This window comes from Nicotiana tabacum, chromosome 19 (genome assembly GCF_000715075.1).
Source record: "Nicotiana tabacum cultivar K326 chromosome 19, ASM71507v2, whole genome shotgun sequence".
Classification (NCBI taxonomy): Eukaryota; Viridiplantae; Streptophyta; class Magnoliopsida; order Solanales; family Solanaceae; genus Nicotiana; species Nicotiana tabacum.
The window spans coordinates 127833400-127857023 of NC_134098.1; the positions used below are offsets into that span (position 1 = coordinate 127833400).

The 23624-nt window shown below is 35.9% G+C and overlaps 1 protein-coding gene across 1 annotated transcript; it reads right to left on the reverse strand.

The window, feature by feature from the left end:
• Positions 1-15136: 15136 nt before the first annotated feature.
• LOC107799729 (protein NRT1/ PTR FAMILY 4.5-like) lies at positions 15137-19412 on the reverse strand. Its single transcript, XM_075238601.1, has 6 exons — positions 19298-19412; positions 19125-19212; positions 18824-19041; positions 17892-18311; positions 17146-17270; positions 15137-16386 (listed from the first exon to the last, which is right to left on the reverse strand). Exons 1-6 carry the CDS (start codon positions 19298-19300, stop codon positions 15411-15413), a joined length of 1830 nt encoding a protein of 609 aa, XP_075094702.1. The 5' UTR covers positions 19301-19412; the 3' UTR covers positions 15137-15410.
• Positions 19413-23624: the final 4212 nt, after the last annotated feature.

Consider the following 23624-nt stretch of genomic DNA (forward strand, 5'->3'; position numbering starts at 1 on the left):
GGAGGTATCAAAAGTGAGTTTCGGGATCGTTTGGCACAAGAAACGAGGCAGAATAACTGGGCATTTTTGGCTATTAATGTTATTGGAGTTTTTTTTCTCATCTTGAAAGTTTGGGATTGGGAGAATTCAACAATGTTATTCAAGTTTCTTCCATGGGGTAAGGTCTAAACCATAACCTAAGTATTTCCATTTGATTCATTCCCTTGGTTTAAGCTTTAATCCAAGATTTTAATTGAAAACCCACTTAATTTTTTAAATCAAGACCTAGGGTTATGTCCTAAATTTTAAAAATTAAAAATGAGTTAGAGGCGTTTGTTTTTCGATTTCTTTAGGGATCTTGTTCTCCTATATTAGGAGGACGACATACTCGAATTTGGCGAGTTTCGGAGGAGTATTTCGGGAGATATGGAACCCAACTAGTATGGGTTGGACTCTTGGGTTATGAACACCTAAGAGTGATGTTTTGGCGAATTGGTTGAGCTATCGGACTCCGATTGAGTTGGTTTTTGTTCGGGTGAGCTTGTATTGGTTTGCGTTTCGCTCGGGTAAGCTTGGATTTGGAATTCAAAACGAGGCCGGTGTTGACTTTTGTTGATCTTTTGGAAAAATGTAAAGATCATAACTTTATTTATTGTAATTAGTTTCTCTTGCATTGTTTGATGTTATTAAGTCATTTTTTGTTAGATTTGAGCCGTGTGGAGGCGAATTTTAGGAGAAAAGCTATTTCGGAGGGTTGAGTTGGCCTAGTTGAGGTAAGTATCTTATCTAACTTTGTGCGGGGGAAACTACCCCTTCGGATTTGGGTTGATTGTGTTATTTGTGTTATGTGAAAGCCGTGTACGCAAGGTGACGAGTAGTTACATGAGCTATATGTGGTATTTGAATGGTTTAGATTATCTAGACTCTTTCCATGCCTTTAATTAAATTGTCATAATATGTTATATCTCTCATTGTTAATCTACTCTTACGTGCTCTATTTGATATTGTTAGCACTTGTTCTACCTCTTACTTATTATTATGCTCTTATATGCTTTAGTTGAAGTTATTGCCTTCCTTATTGTCTTGTTACATCTTAATTGTTGAATCACTTTTAATTAAAGTTGTTATTTCGTGAAATATCATCTTGTTGAGTTATTGATATTGAAGTTGTAATAGTCGTTATCACATTGAGGTGGAGTTGTTAATTGTTGAGATATCTTTCTTTATTGATCATTCCCATTCATTTTGTTATTATTGAAATTCTTGTACATATTGTGGTTGAGCCATGAGCTATTTGTTGTGGAAATATTAAATTGTTCTTCCCTTTCATGACTCCGTGCTTATTTGCTATTTGTCTTAACTGTTTTACTTGCACACCTTAATTGTCACGTGCTTTACTTGTCCTGTTGTTTTTTTAATATTTGTTGCATTCCTTTGATTATTACGTGATTCTTTTATTGCCTTGCACTCATACCCTTTGATTGTAGAAATTCTTGTGAATTGAGATATTAGATTGTTTATGTTTATTGAAATTGTTTGTGGATCGTGTGGAATAATAGAGGATTATGATATTGATAAATGATGATATGGTGAAATCGTGTTGCGCGCCGCAACGGTTTGTGTACGTAATAATTGATATTTATAAATGATAATATGGTGGAATAAGGGATGATTATGATATTATTAAACAATGATATGGTGGGATCGAGTTGCGCGCCGCAACGATTTGTATACGTAATAATTGATATTGATAAATGATAGTATGGTGTAATAAGGGAGGATTATGATGTTGATTAATGATGATATGGTGGGATCGAGTTGCGCGCCGCAACAGATTATTTACGTTACACTTGATATTGATAAAGGATGTTACAGTGGGATTGGGTTGCGCGCCGCAACAGATTGTGTGCATTGTACTGGTTGTTGTTGTGTTAGTTCCAGTTGTAAGCACGTAATTTCTGACCCGCACATTAGAATTATCTTTAAGAGTCTTAGTATTTTTAGAATATTTATTTAAGTTTATTTCTATAGGATTTTACTTTATTATTAATTTTAATTCTAGTTTTGAAGCACAAAAATTGAAAAATACAAAAAATAGTTTTATATAGTTTGCCTTAATTAAATGAAATTAATTTTATATTTAATAGTATATATTAAAATTGTTAAGTTTCTTAATTGATGAACTTTAAGAGTTGAAATCCCAAATTTTGAGCACAAACTTGGCCACTAAAGGCCCAAATATGATCCCAACTCGCTCGAGCCCATACCCACTCCTCATTTGACCTAACCTAATTCCTACTCCCTACAAAAGGAACTCAGACTCATTGAAGGGACCTCACGGCCACACCTTCAAAGGAGAAAGAGGGGATCTCCAACGTGACCTTGGTTTTGATAAGAAAGAAGCAGTTGCTCCCTTCCTTCTCCACTCCCAGCATCAAGCACATTCCTTAGCACAATCAACCAGCCAGCAACCACCCCAAAACAACCTCCAAAACTCAGCAAAATTTCCATCCAAAAACTCCAAGAAGCGCAGTACTTCAGCTCCAAAAAGTCATGAAAACGTAGTTATAGCACCGTCCCTTTTAGCACCCTTAAACAGTTATGTTTTTACACCAATATTCCAGCCAAACAACCTCTAACATACCATTGTTTTAGTCTAAAACCCAGCTAAAAAATAGCCGAAAATAACCTCAAAATCAGCCGGAGTTCAGCTTCGTCGTTATGGTTTAGTTCGAGTTTTTCGGCGAACTTCTGGCCGCCGTCGAGGTCCGTTCGTGGTTCAGTTCGTGTTTCGCTGTTGCTAGATGAGTTCAGGCGGAGGTTCTGTACTAACTCAATATTCAAAAAGGAATTTTTGCTACTTGAAGGTTCACTCTTCCCCTTTCACCCATGTTATACTATCTATCTTCCCATTATTTGTTTTGATTGGTACTCTATTACTTGGATTTGTTTTGCTTTTATATTTAATCAGCATATAGTTTTCAATTAATGTTATTGAGTTGGTTTAATAAAAGTTGAGACGGAACCTTTATAGGTTCAAATTGGATTGAAACAGTGTTTGTAATCAAGGGAGTTAGCTTTATAAATGTAAAGTAAACTTGGATAAATATGTCTAATGGTTGGGTAAATATGATCTGACTTAGTATTATTTAGTCTAGAATTAAAAGAATCAAGAATTAGCTTTGTTGCTTATTTTATTCTATTGAGCCGTGGGGTTAGACACCAAGAATGAAAATTGAAGTTATCATGTTAATTGTGTTACTTGATTTGCTTGGATCGCTCGTAGTATGCTAGGCCGTACGTTCATTATGCAAACTTTAGGAGTTTCTATTTTAGTATCGAGACAAGAGGTTGTCCCCCTATGTTTATTATCATCTGGGGAATGCCTTGAAGAATTTGTACATATTTTATCCAGGGTACCCCCCGTAGTACATGTAGTTGGAGGCCATGACGGGTATCGTGGAAGAAGAATTAGTATAGGTTAGCGTTAATTAAATAAATCATCACGGCTATGGGTACGGTTCCCGTGGCATAGTCGTGATACATAATCCCCAATTCGGGTGCATATTTCATGTGACCCGACCATAACTTCAAATAATTAAAAAACTAAATATGTTGTAGATCGTGGGTACGGTTCACGTGACGTGATTCGTAATGTATACAAAAACAAACAAGTGCGCGACATCACGACTTGTTCAAACAAATTCCATAAATACTAGAAGCGGTTTTAAAAGGTAAAAATGCACAATAGGTCTCAAATATGTATTAAATCAGATAATTAGGCCAATTATTAATAGTTGAGCGACCGTGCTAAAACCACGGAATCCGGGAATACCTCACACCTTCTCCCGTGTTAACAGAATTTCTTATCCGGTCTTCTGTGTTCGCAAACCATAAATAAGAGTCAAAATTTCCTCGATTTGGGATTTAAAATGAACCGGTGACTTGGGACACCATAAATTATTTCAAGTGGCGACTCTGATTAAATAAATAATCTCATTTCGATTAATGTCACTTTAATTGGAAAAACTACCATACCCCCTCGGGAAAAAGGAGGTGTGACAGCTCTGGCGACTCTACTGGGGAACAAGAACCCAAAACTTCTGATTCAGGGTTCAGAATTCGAGCTTAGAATAACTATTATACTTGGCTTTTGTTTAATATCTAATTTGTATGTATTTGGGCCGAATGTGCTACTTGTCCACATTTTACCGCTTTAATATTGTTGAACTGTACAAATAAATTGTATCATCTCTCGCGCCCCTCTGAGTCTTTTGATAGTTAGTTATCTTGTGTTTGCCTACCAGCATCACAAAATTTTTGTCTTGAGCCAGTTAGCCTACCAGCTTCTGGTGAAGGATTTAGTCACACATGTTTAGGTGGGAGAGTCGTTAGCTAGCCAGTGCTGTTCTACTACTGGTGATGCTTGACGCTCCTCGACTCGGGTTGTCCGTCCGGGTAAGTCAGGTCTAGATACCATTGCCTTTAGGATTTTTAAACCTAGAAGAACAAACCTCATGCCGGATATCCCTAGTAGGTTCGCTTTATTTGCATCATGTGCACTTGACTTAGCAGCGCTCGACACATGGGCCGAGTTCTATTCTAAGACAGGTACCTTGTTGAGACCATTATATCATGTTATATGCTACTTGTTGCATTATTTGGGAGGTTTGCATATCGACCGACTTTAGCATAAATCAGCTGAACGAAAAGAGAAAAAATGATATGGTCTAGTGCATATAATTTTTAAAGATTAATTTTCATAAAAAAAAAGAAGAACATAGTCGGTTTTGACCGAACTACGCGGGTCTGATTCTCACCGGATGTGAGATACGTAGGCAAACCTCATTGGTTCCGACCCCCAATTTTTTTTAAAAAAAAAAATTTCTTTAATTCATTCTTTAGAAGTCTTTCTTTGAGATGTCAAATCCAAAAATCCAAAAATATTTTTTTCCTTTTTTTAAAAAAAAAGTCTTTTCTCCCAAAATTCAAAAAGAAAAAACAAAAACAAAACAAAAACAAAAAAAATATTTTCTGTCTTTTTTAAATTTACAAAAAAAAAATGAAAATCCAAAATATTTTCTTTTTTAAAAAAAAAATTCTTTCTTTCGAAGAAAAAAAAATCTTTGTTTAGAAGTTTTCTTTCAAAAAATAAAATAAAAACAATCCAAAATATTTTCCTTGTTAGGAGCTTTTTATGGGATTATTTGTATATGAGTAAAAAATAAGAGTTAGTTTATTTATTTTATTCTCGATTTTCCCGAACTACGCAAGATCTGATTTATGTTCCCGCATGATACGTAGGCAACCCACATCAGGTTCGATCGACCATTAAAAAAAAGTGTTAAAAATGATGATGATAATAATAAGGACCGACTGAGTCCATTCTAACGTGTATCTTGTTTTGAATTGTAAAGAAAGGTTGAGGTGATCGGTTTGTGGTAAGCTGACAACACAAGATCCAAGGAAAAATGATAACTGACATTGATGTTGTTACGAGTGCTTAAGAGGCTCAGGGTCAAAGAGTTTAACAAGGGTCTACTGTGGTTGAGAAAAATAGAGTACTGAAGCAGCAAATGACTGAAATGTGTCAAGCTTGGGCCAATGGCCAAGGACCGCCTTTTTCTATTCATGGTTTCCCAGAGTTCACATCCATCTCGACTACTACCATTCCAGTCTCATTGTCTGATCAATCCTATCCACCTGGGCTCAGTCTTTATCCTAACTATACGACTACAAATGGAATTTCTGTTGCGCGCTCCCAAAGTGTGCCATTGACAACCAATCAGACAATCACTACTGTTATGCCTATCTTCACCATCCCACAACCGACGGTAGTGCAGAGGAAAACTCACGAGTCATAATTTGCTACCCAGCAAGAACAGTACCACTCTCCTGAGTACCACTCATACCTATTTGATCTTCCTGCAAAGATTGAAAAGCCTGCCCGAAATATGGCACATGAAAAAATGACCCAAAGAATGAAAAGCTTAGAACAATAGTTGAAAAACGTGCAAGGGTTGACAGTTCAGAAGAGTATTGCCTTTAAGGATCTATTTATGTTCCATGATGTCCACTTGCCACCTGGTTTCAAGACTCCCAAATTTGAAAAGTATGATGGATATGGAGACCCCATAGCCACCTGAAAAGGTATTGCAAACAACTAAGAGGTGCGGGAGGAAAGGAAGAATTATTGATGGCTTATTTTGGGGAAAGTTTTACGGGAGTAGCCTCCAAATGGTTTATGGATCAAGACACATCTCGCTGGTATGTTTGGGATGACATGGCTCAGGCCTTTGTCAAATAGTTCCAATACAATATCGACATCGCCCCAGACCATAATTCCCTCTCCAACCTGAAGAAGAAACTAACTGAAAGTTTCAGGGAATATGCCATTAAATGGAGAGAGAAAGCGGCTAGAGTTAAGCCACCCATGGATGACCACGAGCTAATCACTGTCTTTCTTCAAGCTCAAGAGCGGGATTATTTTCAAAACATGATGTCCGCAGTTGGCAAATTCTTCTCGGAAGAAATCAAAATTGGAGAAATGGTTGAGAATGGCCTTAAGATAGGTAGAATTATAAGTCAAGCGGTTCTCAAAGCCGCAACTCAGGCTGTCCAGATTGGATCTGTTAATTTTAGTGACACGAATGGGAAGGACGAAGAAACCATGATGACATCAGGGTCGAGAAGAGGTCCTAGGAGAACATCTTAAAGGTTTGACCAGCCTTGTCTAGTTTTCGATGATTCCTCTGAGCACTACTATCTACCTCAGAACCCACAATACTTTGTTGCTCCATCCCAGTATATTGTCCAGCCGCAAAGACACCCCAGAAGGTGAGCACCAGCACCGCAAAATCTCCACCCGCCTTCACAAAATTTTCAAGTGCCCTATAACCCACATCCAAGCCAGGGGTATAGAGGGAAACAAAGGTTGAAAGATAATTTTACACCAATAAGAGAGTCATATGCAAGCTTGTTTGAGAAATTAAAGCATTATGACATGATTGCACCTATTCCTCCAATCATGTGGACCCACGTGCAAGAAGCTTTGACCCTTTTAAAAGGTGTGAATACCATTCCAATGCCCAGGGGAACAATGTTGAAAGCTGTTGGGATTTGAAAAGAGAAATAGAAAGGTTGATCCAGGAAAACCTGATTGTGATCCAAGACAGTGACACTCAGAATATCGCACAGAATTCTTTACTTGCATATGATGATGCACACTTTGTGGGGATGATGTGTGGTGACAGGGAGTATGAGAATCCTCTCGGGAACTTGCTGATTGAAGTTAATGATATTGAAATTGGAGAAGGCCCTAGTGATTCTGATGAGCAATTTTGTGGCTAAATGTCAAGCTTAGCAATTGAAAAGGCATCCCCTCCTCACTAGGAAGGAATCTTGGTAGCTTGTTTTGATGTTTTTTCTATTATCTGGGTTATTTCAAGGTTGTGGTCCAGATTTTATTTGTTTAATTGAGTCAAACCCTGCTATCCCTCTATTTTGTTTGTGTGAGTCTTGTTTGTCTGTTCTGTTGCTATTTTCATTATCCGGGTTATTTTAGGATCATAACTCGGATTTTAGGTTGTTTGTCTTGTTGTTAAACCTTTTCATCCTTTACTCAATGAAATACAGTTTGTCCTTTTGTGTCATTCCATGCTTAGTTCTTTCGCCGTTAGTTCTAATGACATGACATGCATGCGGAATTTTTGGCCAGATCTTAGAAAATTGATTAAATCTTGAATTGGATAACTGAGAAAAAGACATTTTGAGGATGAATAAAGAGTCGAAACACTTTAGAACTAAGCTCGAGTAAAATTCACATGGAACTAGAATAGTCATGCCCGCCGAGGTTAAATAATTCACCTTCAAATCATTGCAAAGATCGGGTTTGAGGAAGAACCTATTAAAGTTCGGTGGAAAGTTTGAGATTAATGGATGGAAAGTGTTCTTCGACCACGACACACCAAGAAGACAGACATGCTCATCAATGCTTTGATCACGAAAGGATACATGATTGGCATTCTCGAGGCTAGGAGGCCCTTTTTATGCTATCCAAACACTTTATACCCTTTGTTACCCCTTTTGAGCCCATGTTATTTTCTTTGACCACCCTCTTTTGGAATCAAGTTTAGAGTTAAAAGTCCAAAAAAAATAAAAAAAAATGAAAAAAAAAGTTCATGCTCCAAGAGTACAAACTGGGGCAACTCATTGAAAGTTCAAGTGAAAAAGAAAAAAAAGGAAAAAAAAGAACAATCAAAGGTCCATGCCCCCGGAAAATAAAGGCTGGGGCAACTTGTTTTGAAAAAAAAAAAGAAAAGGAAAAGACAAAGAACGAAAGATGAAAAAAAAAGCATTAGTTAGGTCAGATGTTTGAACTACGTTTGACCTGATTCCTTTAAAAAGGGATACGTAGGCAGCCTTACACGGTTCGGTCCAACCAAAAATAAAAATTAAAAAAAAATCCAAAAATCCCCAGTATCAGAAATTGGGACAAAGATTTTATTCCACCTTTGAAAGAGTCGATTCCAAGAGTTGTAAATCTACAACCCCTCATTTTGAGTGTACTTTGAGCTTTATGACGTCCTTCTTTCCAACCCTATCCAAAACCCTTCCGAATAAAGACCTCCCGATATGCCTTCAAGAATGCCAAGATAAGCATGCAATGAGCAACGGTTGTCACGTAACATAAAACACTGTCAGTTTCTCACTCTAGAAAGCAAAAGAAAAAGAAAAATAAAGAAGAAAAAATGAGAGAGTTTTACTAGTGAAAACCCTCACGGGAACTGTAAGATGACAATAAGCAGAGATGAATAAATGAGAGAGACTTGTTGGTGAAAACCCCTCAGGGCATCATTAGTTGATAGTGAGTCGTGAAGCTGATGCAAAGGATTGGCATGAACATGCCCGATTTCAAAGGTCATAAGAGCGGTAAAAGGGAAGATTGGTTTAATTTGATAGATCGGCCGTTAAGTCCAAAATTCATGTCATGATCATTAAGGCTAACTATTGTAATGACCCGACTTGTTATTTTAAGAATTTACGCCCCGTTTAGTGACTTAAGGTCTCGAGCAGCTTCGCAATATGTATTATGACCCGTGGGTGTGGTCGAGTTTGATTTACTAAAGATTCGGAATTAAATTAAAAGAACAATCCTTAATTTGAAGCTTAAATGGAAAGAGTTGACCGGAGAGTTGACTTATGAGCAAATCAATCAGGAATGACTTCAAATTTTGCACACAAGTCATAAATGACATAACGGACCTATTCAAATTTCCAGAATCGGATTCCGACCTCGATATCAAAAAGTTAACCCCCGGTCAAACTTCCAAAAATTCAATTTTCGGCATTTCAAGCTTAATTCCACTACGGACCTCCAAATAATTTTTCGGACACGCTCCTAAGTCCAAAATCACCATACGGAGCTATTGACATCATCAAAATTTCATTTCAGTCTGATGAATCTTTCTCCTAGGATAGAAATCTTAGTCTGATGAATCTTTCTCCTAAGATAACGAAAACAAAAACCTAGTCTGATGAACTTTCTCCTAGGATCAAAATCTTAGTTTGGTGAATCTTTTTCCTAAGATAGAAAACCTAGTCTGATGAATTTTCTCCTAGGATAAACGTCTTAGTCTGATGAATTTTTCTCCTAAGATAATAAAAAAGACCTAGTCTAATAAACTTTCTCCTAGGATAGAAATCTTAGTCTGATGAATCTTTCTCCTAAGATAACAAAAAAATGGACCTAGTCCGATTAATTTTCTCCTAGGTTAGAAATCTTAGTCTGATGAATATTTCTCCTAAGATAACAAAAAAAAGACCTAGTCTGATGAATTTTCTCCTAGGATCGAAATCTGAGTTTGATGGATTTTCCTCCTAAGGTAGAAAACCTAATCTGATGAATTTTCTCCTAGGATAGAAATCTTAGTCTGATGAATCTTTCTCCTAAGATAAAAAAAGGGACCTAGTCTGATGAATTTTCTCCTAGGATCAAATCTTAGTTTGATGATTTTTTCTCCTAAGATAGAAAACCTAGTCTAATGAATATTCTCCTAGGATCGACGTCTTAGTCTGATGAATCTTTCTCCTAAGATTAAAAAAAGGACCTAGTCTGATGAATCTTTCTCCTAAGATTGAAGACCTAGTCTGATAAATTTTCTCCTAAGATAGAAATCTTAGTCTCATGAATCTTTCTCCTAAGATACCAAAAAAAAAAGAGAAAAAAAGAGACCTAGTCTGATGAACTTTCTCCTAGGATAAAAATCTTAGTCTGATGAATCTTTCTCATAAGATAAGGAAACCTAGTGAGATGAATTTTCTCTTAGGATAGAAATCTTAGTCTGATGAATCTTTCTCCTAAGATAATAAATTAGAAAACCTAGTATGATGAATCTTTCTCTTAGGATAAACGTCTTAGTCTGATGAATCTTTCTCCTAAGATAAAAAAACTTAGTCTGATAAATTTTTTCCTAGGATAATTAAAAAATAAAAAAAACAAAAAAAACCCAAAAACAAAAAATCCTTCTTGGTTCGTTTTAGCATAGGGTACACAATTTCCTAGTTTCATTTTCCAACATAGGGTCTCCACTCCCTAGTTGATTTTATTTTAGGGTCTCCACTCCCTAGTCTTCTTTTCTAACATAGGGTTTCCACTCCTTAGTTGATTTTATTTTAGACATAGGGTCTCCACTCCCTAGTCTCCTTTTCCAACATAGGGTCTCCACTCCCTAGTTAATTTTATTTTAGACATAGGGCCTCCACTCCCTAGTCTCCTTTCCAACATAGGGTATCCACTCCCTAGTTGATTTGATCTTAAATGCAAGGTACATCACTCCCTGATATCTTTGCCAATATAGGGTATACCATTCCCTGGCCATATTTTCCCAACATAATGTATACAAATCCTTAGTTGAGACATCTTTTTGACAATAAAGAAACACTATAAAAACAAAAACACAAAAAATCATCATGATCTTTTCAGGGTATACCATTCCCAACCTTTTATTGCTTTCAATAAAGAAGTAGTTTAGAATTTTGTTACAATAACTCACCAAATTTTCCTAGTAAAAACTGGGGCAGAAAAATTTCGTTCGTTTGTTTTTTTGGTGTTTGAGCAGGTTTTACCTCGAGGCACAGGGTTCGAGATGACCAAAAGAAGAAGTCTCGACCCAAAATAAAGAAAAAGAAAAGAAGTGAATTCAAAATGCAGAAGCAGATTAAAAGATGTGGGCTACTCAAGACATGACTAAAGTCACAAGCTTTGCATGTCCTGTCTTGATCCGAAAAGCCGAAGAAGAATGAACTAGCACCTACAGCTAGCAAGCATCAAGGTTCATATCAGAGTCTGCTTGAACAACCAGTCAAGACTCAAGATCAAGTTTCAAAAGACTTATAGATAGCAATCTTGTAACTCATAGCTGAAAGGTTTAGTTAATCTTTTTCATTTTTGATTTTGATGTAATAACAGGACCGCGGATCGGAACCTCGACGGAACGGTACCTCACTCGACTCTCTCATCCTCTTCACACACTCCATCACTCCATTCATTTCTGAACTACACGTGGCCTGATTTCTTTATAGCCGAGGATATGTAGGCAGCTCAGATACCAGGGCTCGGTCATAATCTTCTATCCATCTTTCTTTTCTTTTGAATAAGTGTCGGGTAAGAAATCAATTACGTCGCTTACTTATTTTTTTGCTCAAAAACACTTCGTGTTTCCAAGCAAAGAGGGGCGGCTGTAAGCATGTAATTTCTAACCCGCATATTAGAATTATCTTTAAGAGTCTTAGTATTTTTAGAATATTTATTTAAGTTTATTTCTATAGGATTTCACTTTATTATTAATTTTAATTCTAGTTTTGAAGCACAAAATTGAAAAATACAAAAAATAGCTTCATATAGTTTGCCTTAATTAAATGGAATTAATTTTATATTTAATAGTATATATTAAAATTGTTAAGTTTCTTAATTGATGAACTTTAAGAGTTGAAATCCTAAATTTTGAGCACAAACATGGTCACTAAAGGTCCAAATCTGATCCCAACTCGGTCAAGCCCATACCCACTCCTCATTTGACCTAATCTAATTCCTACTCCCTACAAAGGGAGCTCACACTCCTTGAAGGGACCTCACGGCCGCACCTCCAATGGAGAAGGAGGGGATCTCCATCGTGACCTTGGTTTTGATAAGAAAGAAGAAGATGCTCCCTTCCTTCTCCACTCCCAGCATCAAGCACATTCCTTAGCACAATCAACCAGCCAACAACCACCCCAAAACAACCTCCAAAACTCAGCAAAATTTCTATCCAAAAACTCCAAGAAGCGCAGTACTTCAGCTCCAAAAAGTCATGAAAATGCAGTTGTAGCACCGTCCCTTTTAGCACCCTTAAATAGCCATGTTTTCACATTAATATTCCAGCCAAACAACCTCCAAAATACCATTGTTTCAGTCCAAAACCCAGTTCAAAAATAGCCGAAAACAACCTCAAAATCAGCCGGAGTTCAGCTTCGTCGTTATGGTTTAGTTCGAGTTTTCCGGCGAACTTCCGGCCGCCGTCGAGGTCCGTTCGTGGTTCAGTTCATGTTTCACTGTTGCTAGATGATTTCAGGCGGAGGTTCTGTACTAACTCAATATTCAGAAAGGAATTTTTGCTACTTGAAGGTTCACTCTTCCCTTTTACCCATGTTATACTATCTATCTTCCTATTATTTGTTTTGATTGGTACTCTATTACTTGGGTTTATTTTGCTTTTATATTTAATCAGCATATAGTTTTCAATTAACGTTATTGAGTTGGTTTAATGAAAGTTGAGACGTAACCTTTATAGGTTCAGATTGGATTGAAACAGTGTTTGTAATCAAGGGAGTTAGCTTTATAAATGTGAAGCGGACTTGGATAAATATGTCTAATGGTTGGGTAAATATGATCTGACTTAGTATTATTTAGTCTAGAATTAAAAGAATCAAGAATCAGCTTTGTTGCTTATATTATTCTATTGAGCCGTAGGGTTGGACACCAAGAATGAAAATTGAAGTTATCATGTTAATTGTGTTACTTGATTTGCTTGGATCGCTCGTAGCATGCTAGGCCGTACGTTCATTATGCAAACTTTAGGAGTTTCTATTTTAGCATCGAGGCAAGAGGTTGTCCCCCTAAGTTTATTATCATCTGGGGAATGCCTTGAAGAATTTGTACATATTTTATCCACGGTATACCCCGTAGTACATGTAGTTGGAGGCCATGATGGGTGTGGTGGAGGAAGCATTAGTATAGGCTAGCGTTAATTAAATAAATCATCACGGCTATGGGTACGGTTCTCGTGGCATAGTCGTGATATATAATCCCCAATTCGGGTACGTATTTTATGTGACCCGACTATAACTTCAAATAATAATAAAAAAATATATGTTGTAGATCGTGGATACGGTTCACGTGATGTAATTCGTAATGTGTACAAAAATAAATAAGTGCGCGACATCGCGAGTTGTTCAAACAAATTCCATAAATACTAAAAGCAGTTTTAAAAGGTAAAAATGCATAATAGGTCTCAAATGTGCATTAAATCAGATAATTAGGCCAATTATTAATAGTTGAGCGACCGTGCTAAAACCACGGAATCCGGGAGTGCCTCACACCTTCTCCCGAGTTAACAGAATTTCTTACCCGGTCTTCTGTGTTCGCAGACCATAAATAAGAGTCAACATTTTCTCGATTTGGGATTTAAAATGAACCGGTGACTTGGGACACCATAAATTATTCCAAGTGATGACTCTGATTAAATAAATAATCCCCTTTCGATTAATGTTACTTTAATTGGAAAAACTCCCATACCCCCTCGGGAAAAAGGAGGTGTGACACCAGCATTTTGATATGAGATTACGAGGTTTGTTATTCTGGGCTTTTTGATAGTGAGGTTTGAATTTATTTTCATAAACTAACTGTTTTACTTTCATTTTCTATTTTCTTTTCCTGTTATTATTAATTAATTGTGTGGAGTCACTATATCATATTTTGTTGAGTTGTTGGTAACATAATGGTTTAATAAAAATGATTATTAACATGCTTTATTCTATGTGCCTCTTAAGATAGAACTCATTATCTCACTCGGTGCCTTATTATTCTAAATGGTTATCGCACTTTCACTATAATTGGGTTCTCAAATTATACTCATCACCTTGTTAGATGTTTACCTTATTTAAAATTGTTATCATGTTTTTCCTTAACAAATTCTATATTTAATTCATTAATTTAACTTATGTTTATTTTTGTTTAAAAGTGATACTTTTACTCAATTTTATTGATTTCTAAACTAAACCCATCTTATACTCTGTTTCGTACAAATTGTATATTATTTTGCTTTACTTGATTTCTAAAATATACTCATTATTTCATTTGACACCTTACTTTATTTAAGATTGTTATTATGCTTTATGGTGTTTAAATATATCTTTCGTTCATCTAAATTAATATTTATCATAGTTACAAAGTACATGGTAGCACGTGGGCTTTGCCGTGCGAAGGTGATTGTTATTGTGGGCACGATGTGCCATATGTTAAGAATTGAGAGTTGTGTCTACGCGGCGGGAGACTTCAAGGTATACCTGCTTGATGTTCGCAGGCCTCAGAGTCACCATCTTACTTCACTATGCTATTGTTAAATTGTAATTCAAAACAGTATTGTGTTTAGAAATTCTAGTGTGTTTTAGTAGTGCTTATGACTCCGTACTACCGGTTTTGGAAAATGTATAACTATTGGCCACTTACGGGTATGTATGTCATTTAATGATTTATGATAAATGATATAGTTCAATTATGTTATTAAATCAACATGTGTTAGGCTTACCTAGTCTTAGAGACTAGATGCCATTACGACATCCTAAGGTGGAAAATTGGGGTCGTGACAGAAATCATGAACAACGGAGTAAGAGCCCAACCATAACGGCCCACCAGAATATTCGTGGGCCTAATCTTTAACTCTGATCCGATGTTTTTGGGTTTCTTTCACAGGACTTTAATCAAATGTTGATATAGCTTGCAGTTCATGACTTTTATTGAACTTACATTTGCAGGATAGAGGATAATAATTCTAATAACGAGCTATCTTCATCTCAATTATAATTGATTTGTAGAATAAACAAGTATGGAAAATCAAGAGATGAGAATTTCTTTAATCTGCACTTTAAGCTTTTCAATCTTATTACATAAAAGGTAATTAATCATCGTAAATTTCCCCAATCGTGTAGACATGAAGCAAAGAGTAAACACTAGTCAGAAAACTTAATGCCAAAAAATAATGTAGATGCATGAAAGTACACTAAATCAGACATAAAAAATGACCCCAACAAAAGAAAGAAAAAAGACCGTATTATAATTTTTCATATTTGTATCCTCTGCTTGCATGTTCAGTACGACGATGCTTTCTTTGGCTTCATACTTTAGGCACTGCTGATGAATTTTCATTAGCTTCCTCAGTGTGCCCATTTGAGCATTCTTCAATTATAGGCATTGCTGATGCATTGTCACTGGGCTTCAACAATGGCACCCTACTCACAGACATTGATTTGGACAAGCTGATAGAATCACCTATAATGGGCTTGGGCTCCACAATCTCATCTGTTTTGTACTTGTACCAAGAGGCCCAAAACAGGTAGTTCAGAAAGTTGAGCCCACTTAGAATAGCCAAGAACCAATAGAAGAGGTGCAAATTATTCTGATCCAAGTCTAACCCCACTAACCATCCTTTCTTGCTTGGTGCTCTTCTTTTAGTCACTGAATTGATAATTTCTACAAGTACACTACTCAAGAAGTAACCCAAAGAAATTGAAATCCATGTAAATGAAGTGGATAAAGACCTCATTCCAGCAGGTGCTTCTTTGTAGAAAAATTCAAGCAAGCCCACTAAAGTAAACATGTCAGCTATTCCAAAAATAGCATATTGAAATCCTAGCCAAGCTAGATGAATAGGCTTCAATGGATTTTGCAAGGAATGGTGCTTTCTTTTGATCTCAACTAAGGCAGCCACAGCCATGGACACGATCGATAGGACTAGCCCGACCCCAACGCGTTGGAGTTGAGTGATCCCCGAGGGATGTTTGGTGATTTTTCGAGCAAAGGGGACAAAGAACATGTCATAAATTGGGATGAGAATACACATGAAGATTAATGGGATCGCGGGCACTGAGGGTGCTGGTACCTCGAACTTTTTAATGAAACGGTTCATTCGATAGCCTTGTGCGACTGAGAATGTTTGGAGTTGGGCCATACATGTGTTCATTATAATTGTACTAGCTATGATAGGCAACATTCTTGTTAACACTTTCACTTCTTCAATTTGTGTCACAGTACAAACTGTCCAGGGAGTGGCCTCAACTGTTTTAGGAAGGGTTGCAGCTTTGTCTAAGAACCTGCTTCGCAATATATCAACAGTTACTATACGTACTCATAAACAGAAACCACAAGACATTAATTATTAAGCCACTAGGAATTATATATGTAAAGGTCGCGCGTGTCTTTGTGTATATCTAAGAAAATTAACAAAAATGACTAACTATACTAGTACTAATTAGATAATACATTATGAAGCTGAGAGTGAGTTAGAAAGTGGAAAAGTGAAAAGTACTATAGTAAAGAGAAAGTTTTAGGCTTATTGACGTAGTAGTGAGAAGACAGAGACAACCTTGGCTTGTAACTTCTGAAGAAGGCAATGATGTTACTAATTATACGTACGTTAATTAATAGGGGTATTCATTTGCTGGTTACTTTGTATCGTTTGGGGTTTTTTTTTTTTTTTTTTTGGGGGGGGGGGGGGGGGGGGCGGTTCTAGGGAATAATCAAATACTTTTAGAACTATCAACTTATAATTAGAATGTTAACGAAATAACAAGAAAATGTTGAACAGTCGCAAAGAAAAAGAAAAGAAGAAAAAAACGAATGCATGATTGGAAGATCTAGTGTAGTGTGTGAAACTTTTTAGAAATGGCAAACTCCCTTATGGAACAATGACGCCCCTTTGCTGCTTTATGGAAGAAATTAATTAATTTTTAGAATGGACCTAAAAAACATTATGCAGTGGGTTCCCTTTCTCATGTTCCCTCTTGAACCAAGTTGGGTTTTCCTTAACCCATACTAATATTAGTATACATCAGAGAATTAAGTAACATAACCTGAATTGTTTAGTATGTGCAAGTTTTTGCTGTGATGAGTCTGATTCTTTCTCATTAATCTCATACAGCTCGTCACTGTTTTCTGGTATTTGTAGATTTCGGTTTTTGATTGTCACAACGATAACCTGAAAAAATCACAATTTTGTTTCACAAAGTATTGAATATTTCTTTCTTCTCATCTATTTCTTTTTACCGCATTAATTAGATAATTATCTACAACTACTCAATTTCAATCTCAACAAAATTATCACACTATGCAGTGCACGATCGATAAAAGTACATGATTCAACGATTACAATTAGACATACAAAATGTTTACATAGCAACATCTCCATCATAGTTCATGTTTAGAGGAGAACAAAGAAACTACTTGGTAAATTACCTAAGAAAGTACTATATGTTACTTACCCTCAATATATTGACCGTATTGTGTACTTTTATGAGAGGATATTAATGAAGCCTATCGCCCTTGAGTTCAATTGAACCCAACTTTTTTGAATGGAACATAGATGTGTGTGCGTGCATGTGAAAGTAACGAAACTATTAAAGTTTCAATAAATATTATATTATGAACCCATAATTTCAAAAATATAATGAGTTTTTAGTGTTACGAAACTCAAAGCGCTGATACATCAATAAGTTTACGTTATCAGTTTTTTATGATTTACTTTCAAACACATTTTGAAAATATTTTTACTTCAAATTGGAATATAACACAAAGCATATATAATAAGAAGAGATTAAACCTGAAAAATTCTAGTAAGAGGGCTTCCAGCAGGACGTTGAAGGCGCAAGAAAGGCTTTCCAAAGGCAAAGAAAATAAAACCAAGTGCAGTACCAACCAAACTGATGAGAAAACCTTTCCACCAAGCTTTAGTTGTGCTAACATAGACAACAAACGTAACTCCAAAAGCCCCACCAATCACAGAACTAAGCAATACCAAATTGAAGTATCTCCCAAGAGCCTTAGCCTCCTTTGGATCCTTCTGATCAAATTGGTCAGCACCCAATGCGGGCAATGCTCCCCTAACCCCACCACTCCCTAATGCAAAGCAGCAAAGTGATGCATAAAAAAATACAGCTTTCCATCCTGATATGCAATTTGGCACCACACACTCTGGTTGCAAACTCTTATAATGAGCTTGGATTGTTATCAGTGCAAATGCCTACAATAATTATTATATAGGACGAAAGTCATGAAAAAATATCTTTTAGAGAAACAGTTTTTCATGAAAAATATTTATCCGGAAAATATTTTCTGATTTGGTTGGTTAGTGAAAACTATGTTCTAAAAAAATTATATTTAAGATTAATGATAATATTAGCAAATCTAATATTATCGATGAAGTTAACTATAATTGATGTTAAGATTGACAATAATTTCTTCTGATTAATTAGAGCAAGTGATAAAACGTATAAAAGTTAAGGTAATTGTAAGTAAAATATCATTCATTCAAAAGTAATTGAAGAAAATCATTTTCTTCCTTTTGATAATATTTTCTAAGCACCAAACACCAAAAAATCATGATGTTTCATTGAAAAACATTTTTTTTTTTGGAAAGATACTCCCCTCATACCAAACATACCATAACATATTGGTTAGTTTTTTTTTTCCAGGTGAATAACTTTATTGTCTTATTGTAAAATGTAGATATAGATGCTAAAATCTTTAACTTACTAGAATTTCGAAAGGTCCAAAAATTAGGACAGTGTGGTATCTGTTGATGTAAGTATCAGAAATGAAGCCACCGAGAATGGAGAGCAAGAACGTCGAGCCCATCAAGTTAGTGAGAGTATTAGCTGAGCCAGTGAGGTCAAAGCCCATCACAAAACTGAAGTATAATCCAAAACTCACCATGATTGCAATAAACCCCATGTTTTCTAATCCAAACAAACCTATAAAAAATTTGGCCAATAAAAAACCAGGTACATGATTAACAAGTTCGTATATTATACATAATAATTGGGAAAATTCTTACCATAGATGAAGGTGGTAGCTCTAAATCCACCTTTTCCTTTAGTTTTGCTTGAAATCACAGAATTATAATCTGTGCTTTTACCCTCCTCCTACAAAAGAAATTTAGAAACAACAACATAAGCATTAATTTAGTGTTTTTTTTTCTTTTACAGAAAAGGGAAAGCGAGCACTTACCATGGCTACAGAGACGAGAGAGGATTGGCAGTAAAGACCAAAGTATCTTTTTAGGACCTTGGTTTTGATAGATGAGGATTTATAGTTATAATGCGAAGAATATAAAGTAGGAAAAGGCTTAGAGTGGGAACGTTGCATGTAACGTTCATGGCATAAAATTTATCGCTTTCTTGTTGTGAGAGGACGTCACTATCATTCTCTTTCTCCTTGGTTCGCCTTCAATGTTCATGATTAAGATGTGCGTGGCTGGCATCTAAGTTGGGGCTTACTTCACTTTGACAAATGACAATGCCCATTAATACATTAAACTATACTCCTAATATATTTGTCTTGTGGGCACACTTCGCTAAAGTATCTATTGAGTATTTTATTAACTTTATAACTCTCTCATTTCAGCCAAACAATCCTTGTTTTCTCAGTTGAAATGTATCTTAATTTATATTTCTTTGTTCTTTTTTTGGGTATGATTTTGGGGGTTGGGCTATTGCTCTTCCAAATTTTGGCGCTACTATGCTAGAGTTGGCTGGAGAAGTGATAAGTTTAATACGTATAAATAGCCAGCTCTTAAGGGGTATGCACATCTCATGTGTCCATTTTTTTAATCTAAAAATATGTCCTTTTGAAAAACATAAATATATTTGTTTTTTGAAAATGTCAATATAATTCTTACAATCAAACACCACTATAAGTTGTTGGGAATTTTTAAAATATATATTCTTCGTGGCAAAATATTTTATTAATATAGCCTCATCACAAAAATTCTCGTAGCAATAAGTATTGATCCTCAACAACGAAATATTAAAGTTTGCAGCTAACTTTTAGTTATGGTACTTCTAACTACGGATGCTACGGAAAAACAATTTGTAGCTAAAGTGTTTAGCCACATAAATGTTCATATTTAGCTACGACGTACTTCGTAGCTATATATGCATAATGTTGTAATGAAGGTATGGAAGAAAATGAGTTCGACTATCACGATTAAGGGTGTACAAACCGAAAAGTCAAACCAAACCGATTAAAAAATCCGATTAGGTTTGGTTTGATTTAGTTTAGTATTGAGTTAAAAAAACCCGAACCAAACTGACATATAAATATATAATTTTTATATATACTTTTAAGACTTTTTATAAAATTTTCTTTAAAACAAATGTCTAGAAATATTTGCGATTCTCTTATGGGATATATATTTAGTTAAATATGAAGTGCTTCATATTTATTAACTTTAAATTATTAGTTTTATGATCACTTTCTTATCAAGTATTAGTGAAACGTGTCAATCTCTTTGTTCTTCCATATTTATATGTCAAGATCTATTAAATGCTTATATCTTTCTCAAGTTTGAATCTTATTTCGATAATTTAAAATTAAATAGAACATATCATAATATAGGCTCATATTTATTTTTATGTTTAATTATTAAATTCGGTTAATCTGAAAATGTACATCAATGTAAAATTATTGTTAAATGACTAAAAAATAACTATCATGTGTAACTAAGAAAATTCTTCCATAAAAATATTTTATTAGATCATATATTTGTTATTTTTTAAATTTTTACTAAACATATATTTACTTATAAAAAATTTAACAAAGTAATATTGAAATAATATTCACATAACAAAAAACCCGAAAACCCGACAAAACTGAACCAATCCAAACTGATATAGTTGGTTTGGTGCTCTGGCGATGCTTGGAGGCTAAAGGGGTCTCATTAGCCTACATTAGGGTGATTAAGGAAATGTATGATGAAGCTAAGACTCGGCTTAGGGCAGCGAGAGGAGACTCAGAACCCTTTCCGGTTAGGATGGGGTTGCACCAAGGATCAGCTCTTAGTCCATTCCTATTTTCCTGGTGATGAACACATTGACGAGACACATTCAAGGTGAGGTACCATGGTGTATGTTATTTGCTGATGACATAGTTTTAATTGACGACACGCGAGGTGGTATTAATGAGAGGCTGAAGGTTTGGAGACAGACCCTAGAGTCTAAGGGTTTCAAGTTGAGCAGGACCAAGATGGAATACATGGAGTGCAAGTTCAGCAATGGTACCCAGGAAGGAGATATGGAGGTGAGGCTTGATACGCAAGTCATCCCCAAGAGAGGTAGGTTCAAGTATCTTGGATCTATTATACAAGGTAACGGGGAGATTGATGAAGATGTCACGCATCGTATCGGAGCTGGATGGATGAAGTAGAGGCTCGCTTCCGATGTCTTGTGCGATAAGAATGTGCCGCTGAGACTTAAAGGTAAGTTCTACAAGGTTGTAGTTAGACCGACTATGTTGTATCGAATAGAGTATTGGCCGGTCAAGAACTCTCATAACCATAAGCTAAAAGTAGCTGAGATGAGGATGTTGAGGTGGATGTGTGGGCATACCCGGTTGGATAAGATTAGGAATGAAGTTATTCGGGAAAAGGTGGGAGTGACCCTTGTGGAGGATAAGATGTGGGAGGTGAGGTTGAGATAGTTCGGGCATGTTAAGAAGAGAAGTATAGAAGCCCCAGTTAGAAGGTGTGAGCGGTTAGTCGCGGTGGGCCAGATGAGGGATAGAGGTTGGCCTAAGAAGTCTTGGGGAGAGGTTATTAGGAGGGACATGGCGCAGCTGGAGCTGACTGAGGACATGGCCATAGACAGGAGGGTGTGGAGGTCAAAGATTAGGGTAGAAGGTTAGTAGGTAGTCGAGCGTTTCTCTTTATCTTACTCAGTTCGCTAGCATTAGTGTTAATATGTTATCTTTTATTCATAGATGGCTATTACTACCTAGAGTTTGATTGCATTCTTGAATTCGATCTTATTTCATCTTGTTGTTATTCCTATTTGTTGCAATTACCTTTTTTTTCAGTCGTTCTCTAGCCGAGGGTCTGTCGGAAACAGCCTCTCTGCCCTTCCAGATATAGGGGTAAGGTTGCGTACATCTTACCCTCCCTAGACCCCACTCGTGGGAGACTACTAGGTTTGTTGTTGCTGTTGGTTTGATTTTGATAAAAACCGAACCAACTCGGTCCATGTACACCCCTAATCACGATATATAGTTTTATGTGCTTAGTTTAAGCACAAAAAAACATATTTAAGACCTAAAACAACTTCTAAATGGAGTTCTTTTTTGGGGTTCTAACATATTAAGCTACTAAAGTGGTTGCTCACAAAATATAACATGGTCAGCTGTTCTTTTCCATTTTGAAATCGATGCTTACAAGTTGGAATATATTGCAGGAATGAATTAGGTAACTCAGCCATTTATTCACTGGCTTATCTTTACTTGATTGTCTTATATAGTCTTGTGAAGTAGTGTCAACTGCGTGTAGTGGGCACATATACTATAGTAGTTGTAACATATCCTTTCTCCCAACTCTACATGCCTTGTCTAGTCTAAGAAACCAAATTTAGGTAATGCAGACATTCGTGGGGGCCCTCAAAAAAAACCAAAGAAGATAAAACTAAAAAGCAATTCTTGGCTAGTTACAGTCAATTTCAAGTGGACTTTTCTGCAGAATCAAATAAGTAAAGAAAATAGAGGGCTCCTGGCTCCATCTTAATTGAGAAGAAAAGGAATGCATATGCACATCTTCCTTATTACAAAAGTGATATCTGTGTGACTTGTCCAAATACTTGTTTAATTGAAAAATACAACTCACAAGTATATATGATCTCCAAGTTGATAAACAAAAATAACATGGATATGCCTTGACCAAAATTTTGGTGAGCAAAAATCGGACCATAGGAAGCAGAACTTCCTTTATAATTTTTCCAATTTCTACTCTTTTTATTACAGAACAATAACCTACTCAATACTTAGATCCGTCTCTATCCAAACTTTCTATTTCATCCCTACATCCTCCATTAGGAAGAAACTAATGAAAAGACTTGGTCTGATCCACCATGTTAGATCCATCTACTTTGTTTAAATTAGAGGTAAATGAATTCTACAATATATATGCGCCAATGCTAGCTTCATTTGTATCATTTGGTTAAATATAAAATAGTTTTAGAACAAAGCATTTATAATGCAAGTCTACTACTACCATTTGAGTTGGGAATTCTTTTCATTCTCTCTTTGGATAACACTACTAAAAATTCACTTAAAACCGTCCAAAAAAACTGATCGATTTCGGTCGGTAATAGCCAATAACCGTCCAAAACGCGATAAATTACGTGTGGTCGATAATTTAATGGTCGGTAGAGCATACCGATCAAAGTCGGTCGGTATTTTCCTAACTGTAATAATTTGACCGGTCATTTTGAGAATTAGCATTCTGTTCGGTAGCTTAAGGTCTCGAGTAGCTTTGTATTATGTATTATGACTTACGTGTGTGGTCGAGTTCGAT

Excerpts from the sequence above, each read along its gene's own strand:
- LOC107799729 (XM_075238601.1), bottom strand. Across the intron at positions 19,042-19,124 it reads AGCTACCACCTTCATCTATG|GTTTGTTTGGATTAGAAAAC; the intron begins GTAAGAATTTTC and ends AATTTTTTATAG. Across the intron at positions 18,312-18,823 it reads TTGGACCTTTCGAAATTCTA|GCATTTGCACTGATAACAAT; the intron begins GTAAGTTAAAGA and ends TAATTATTGTAG.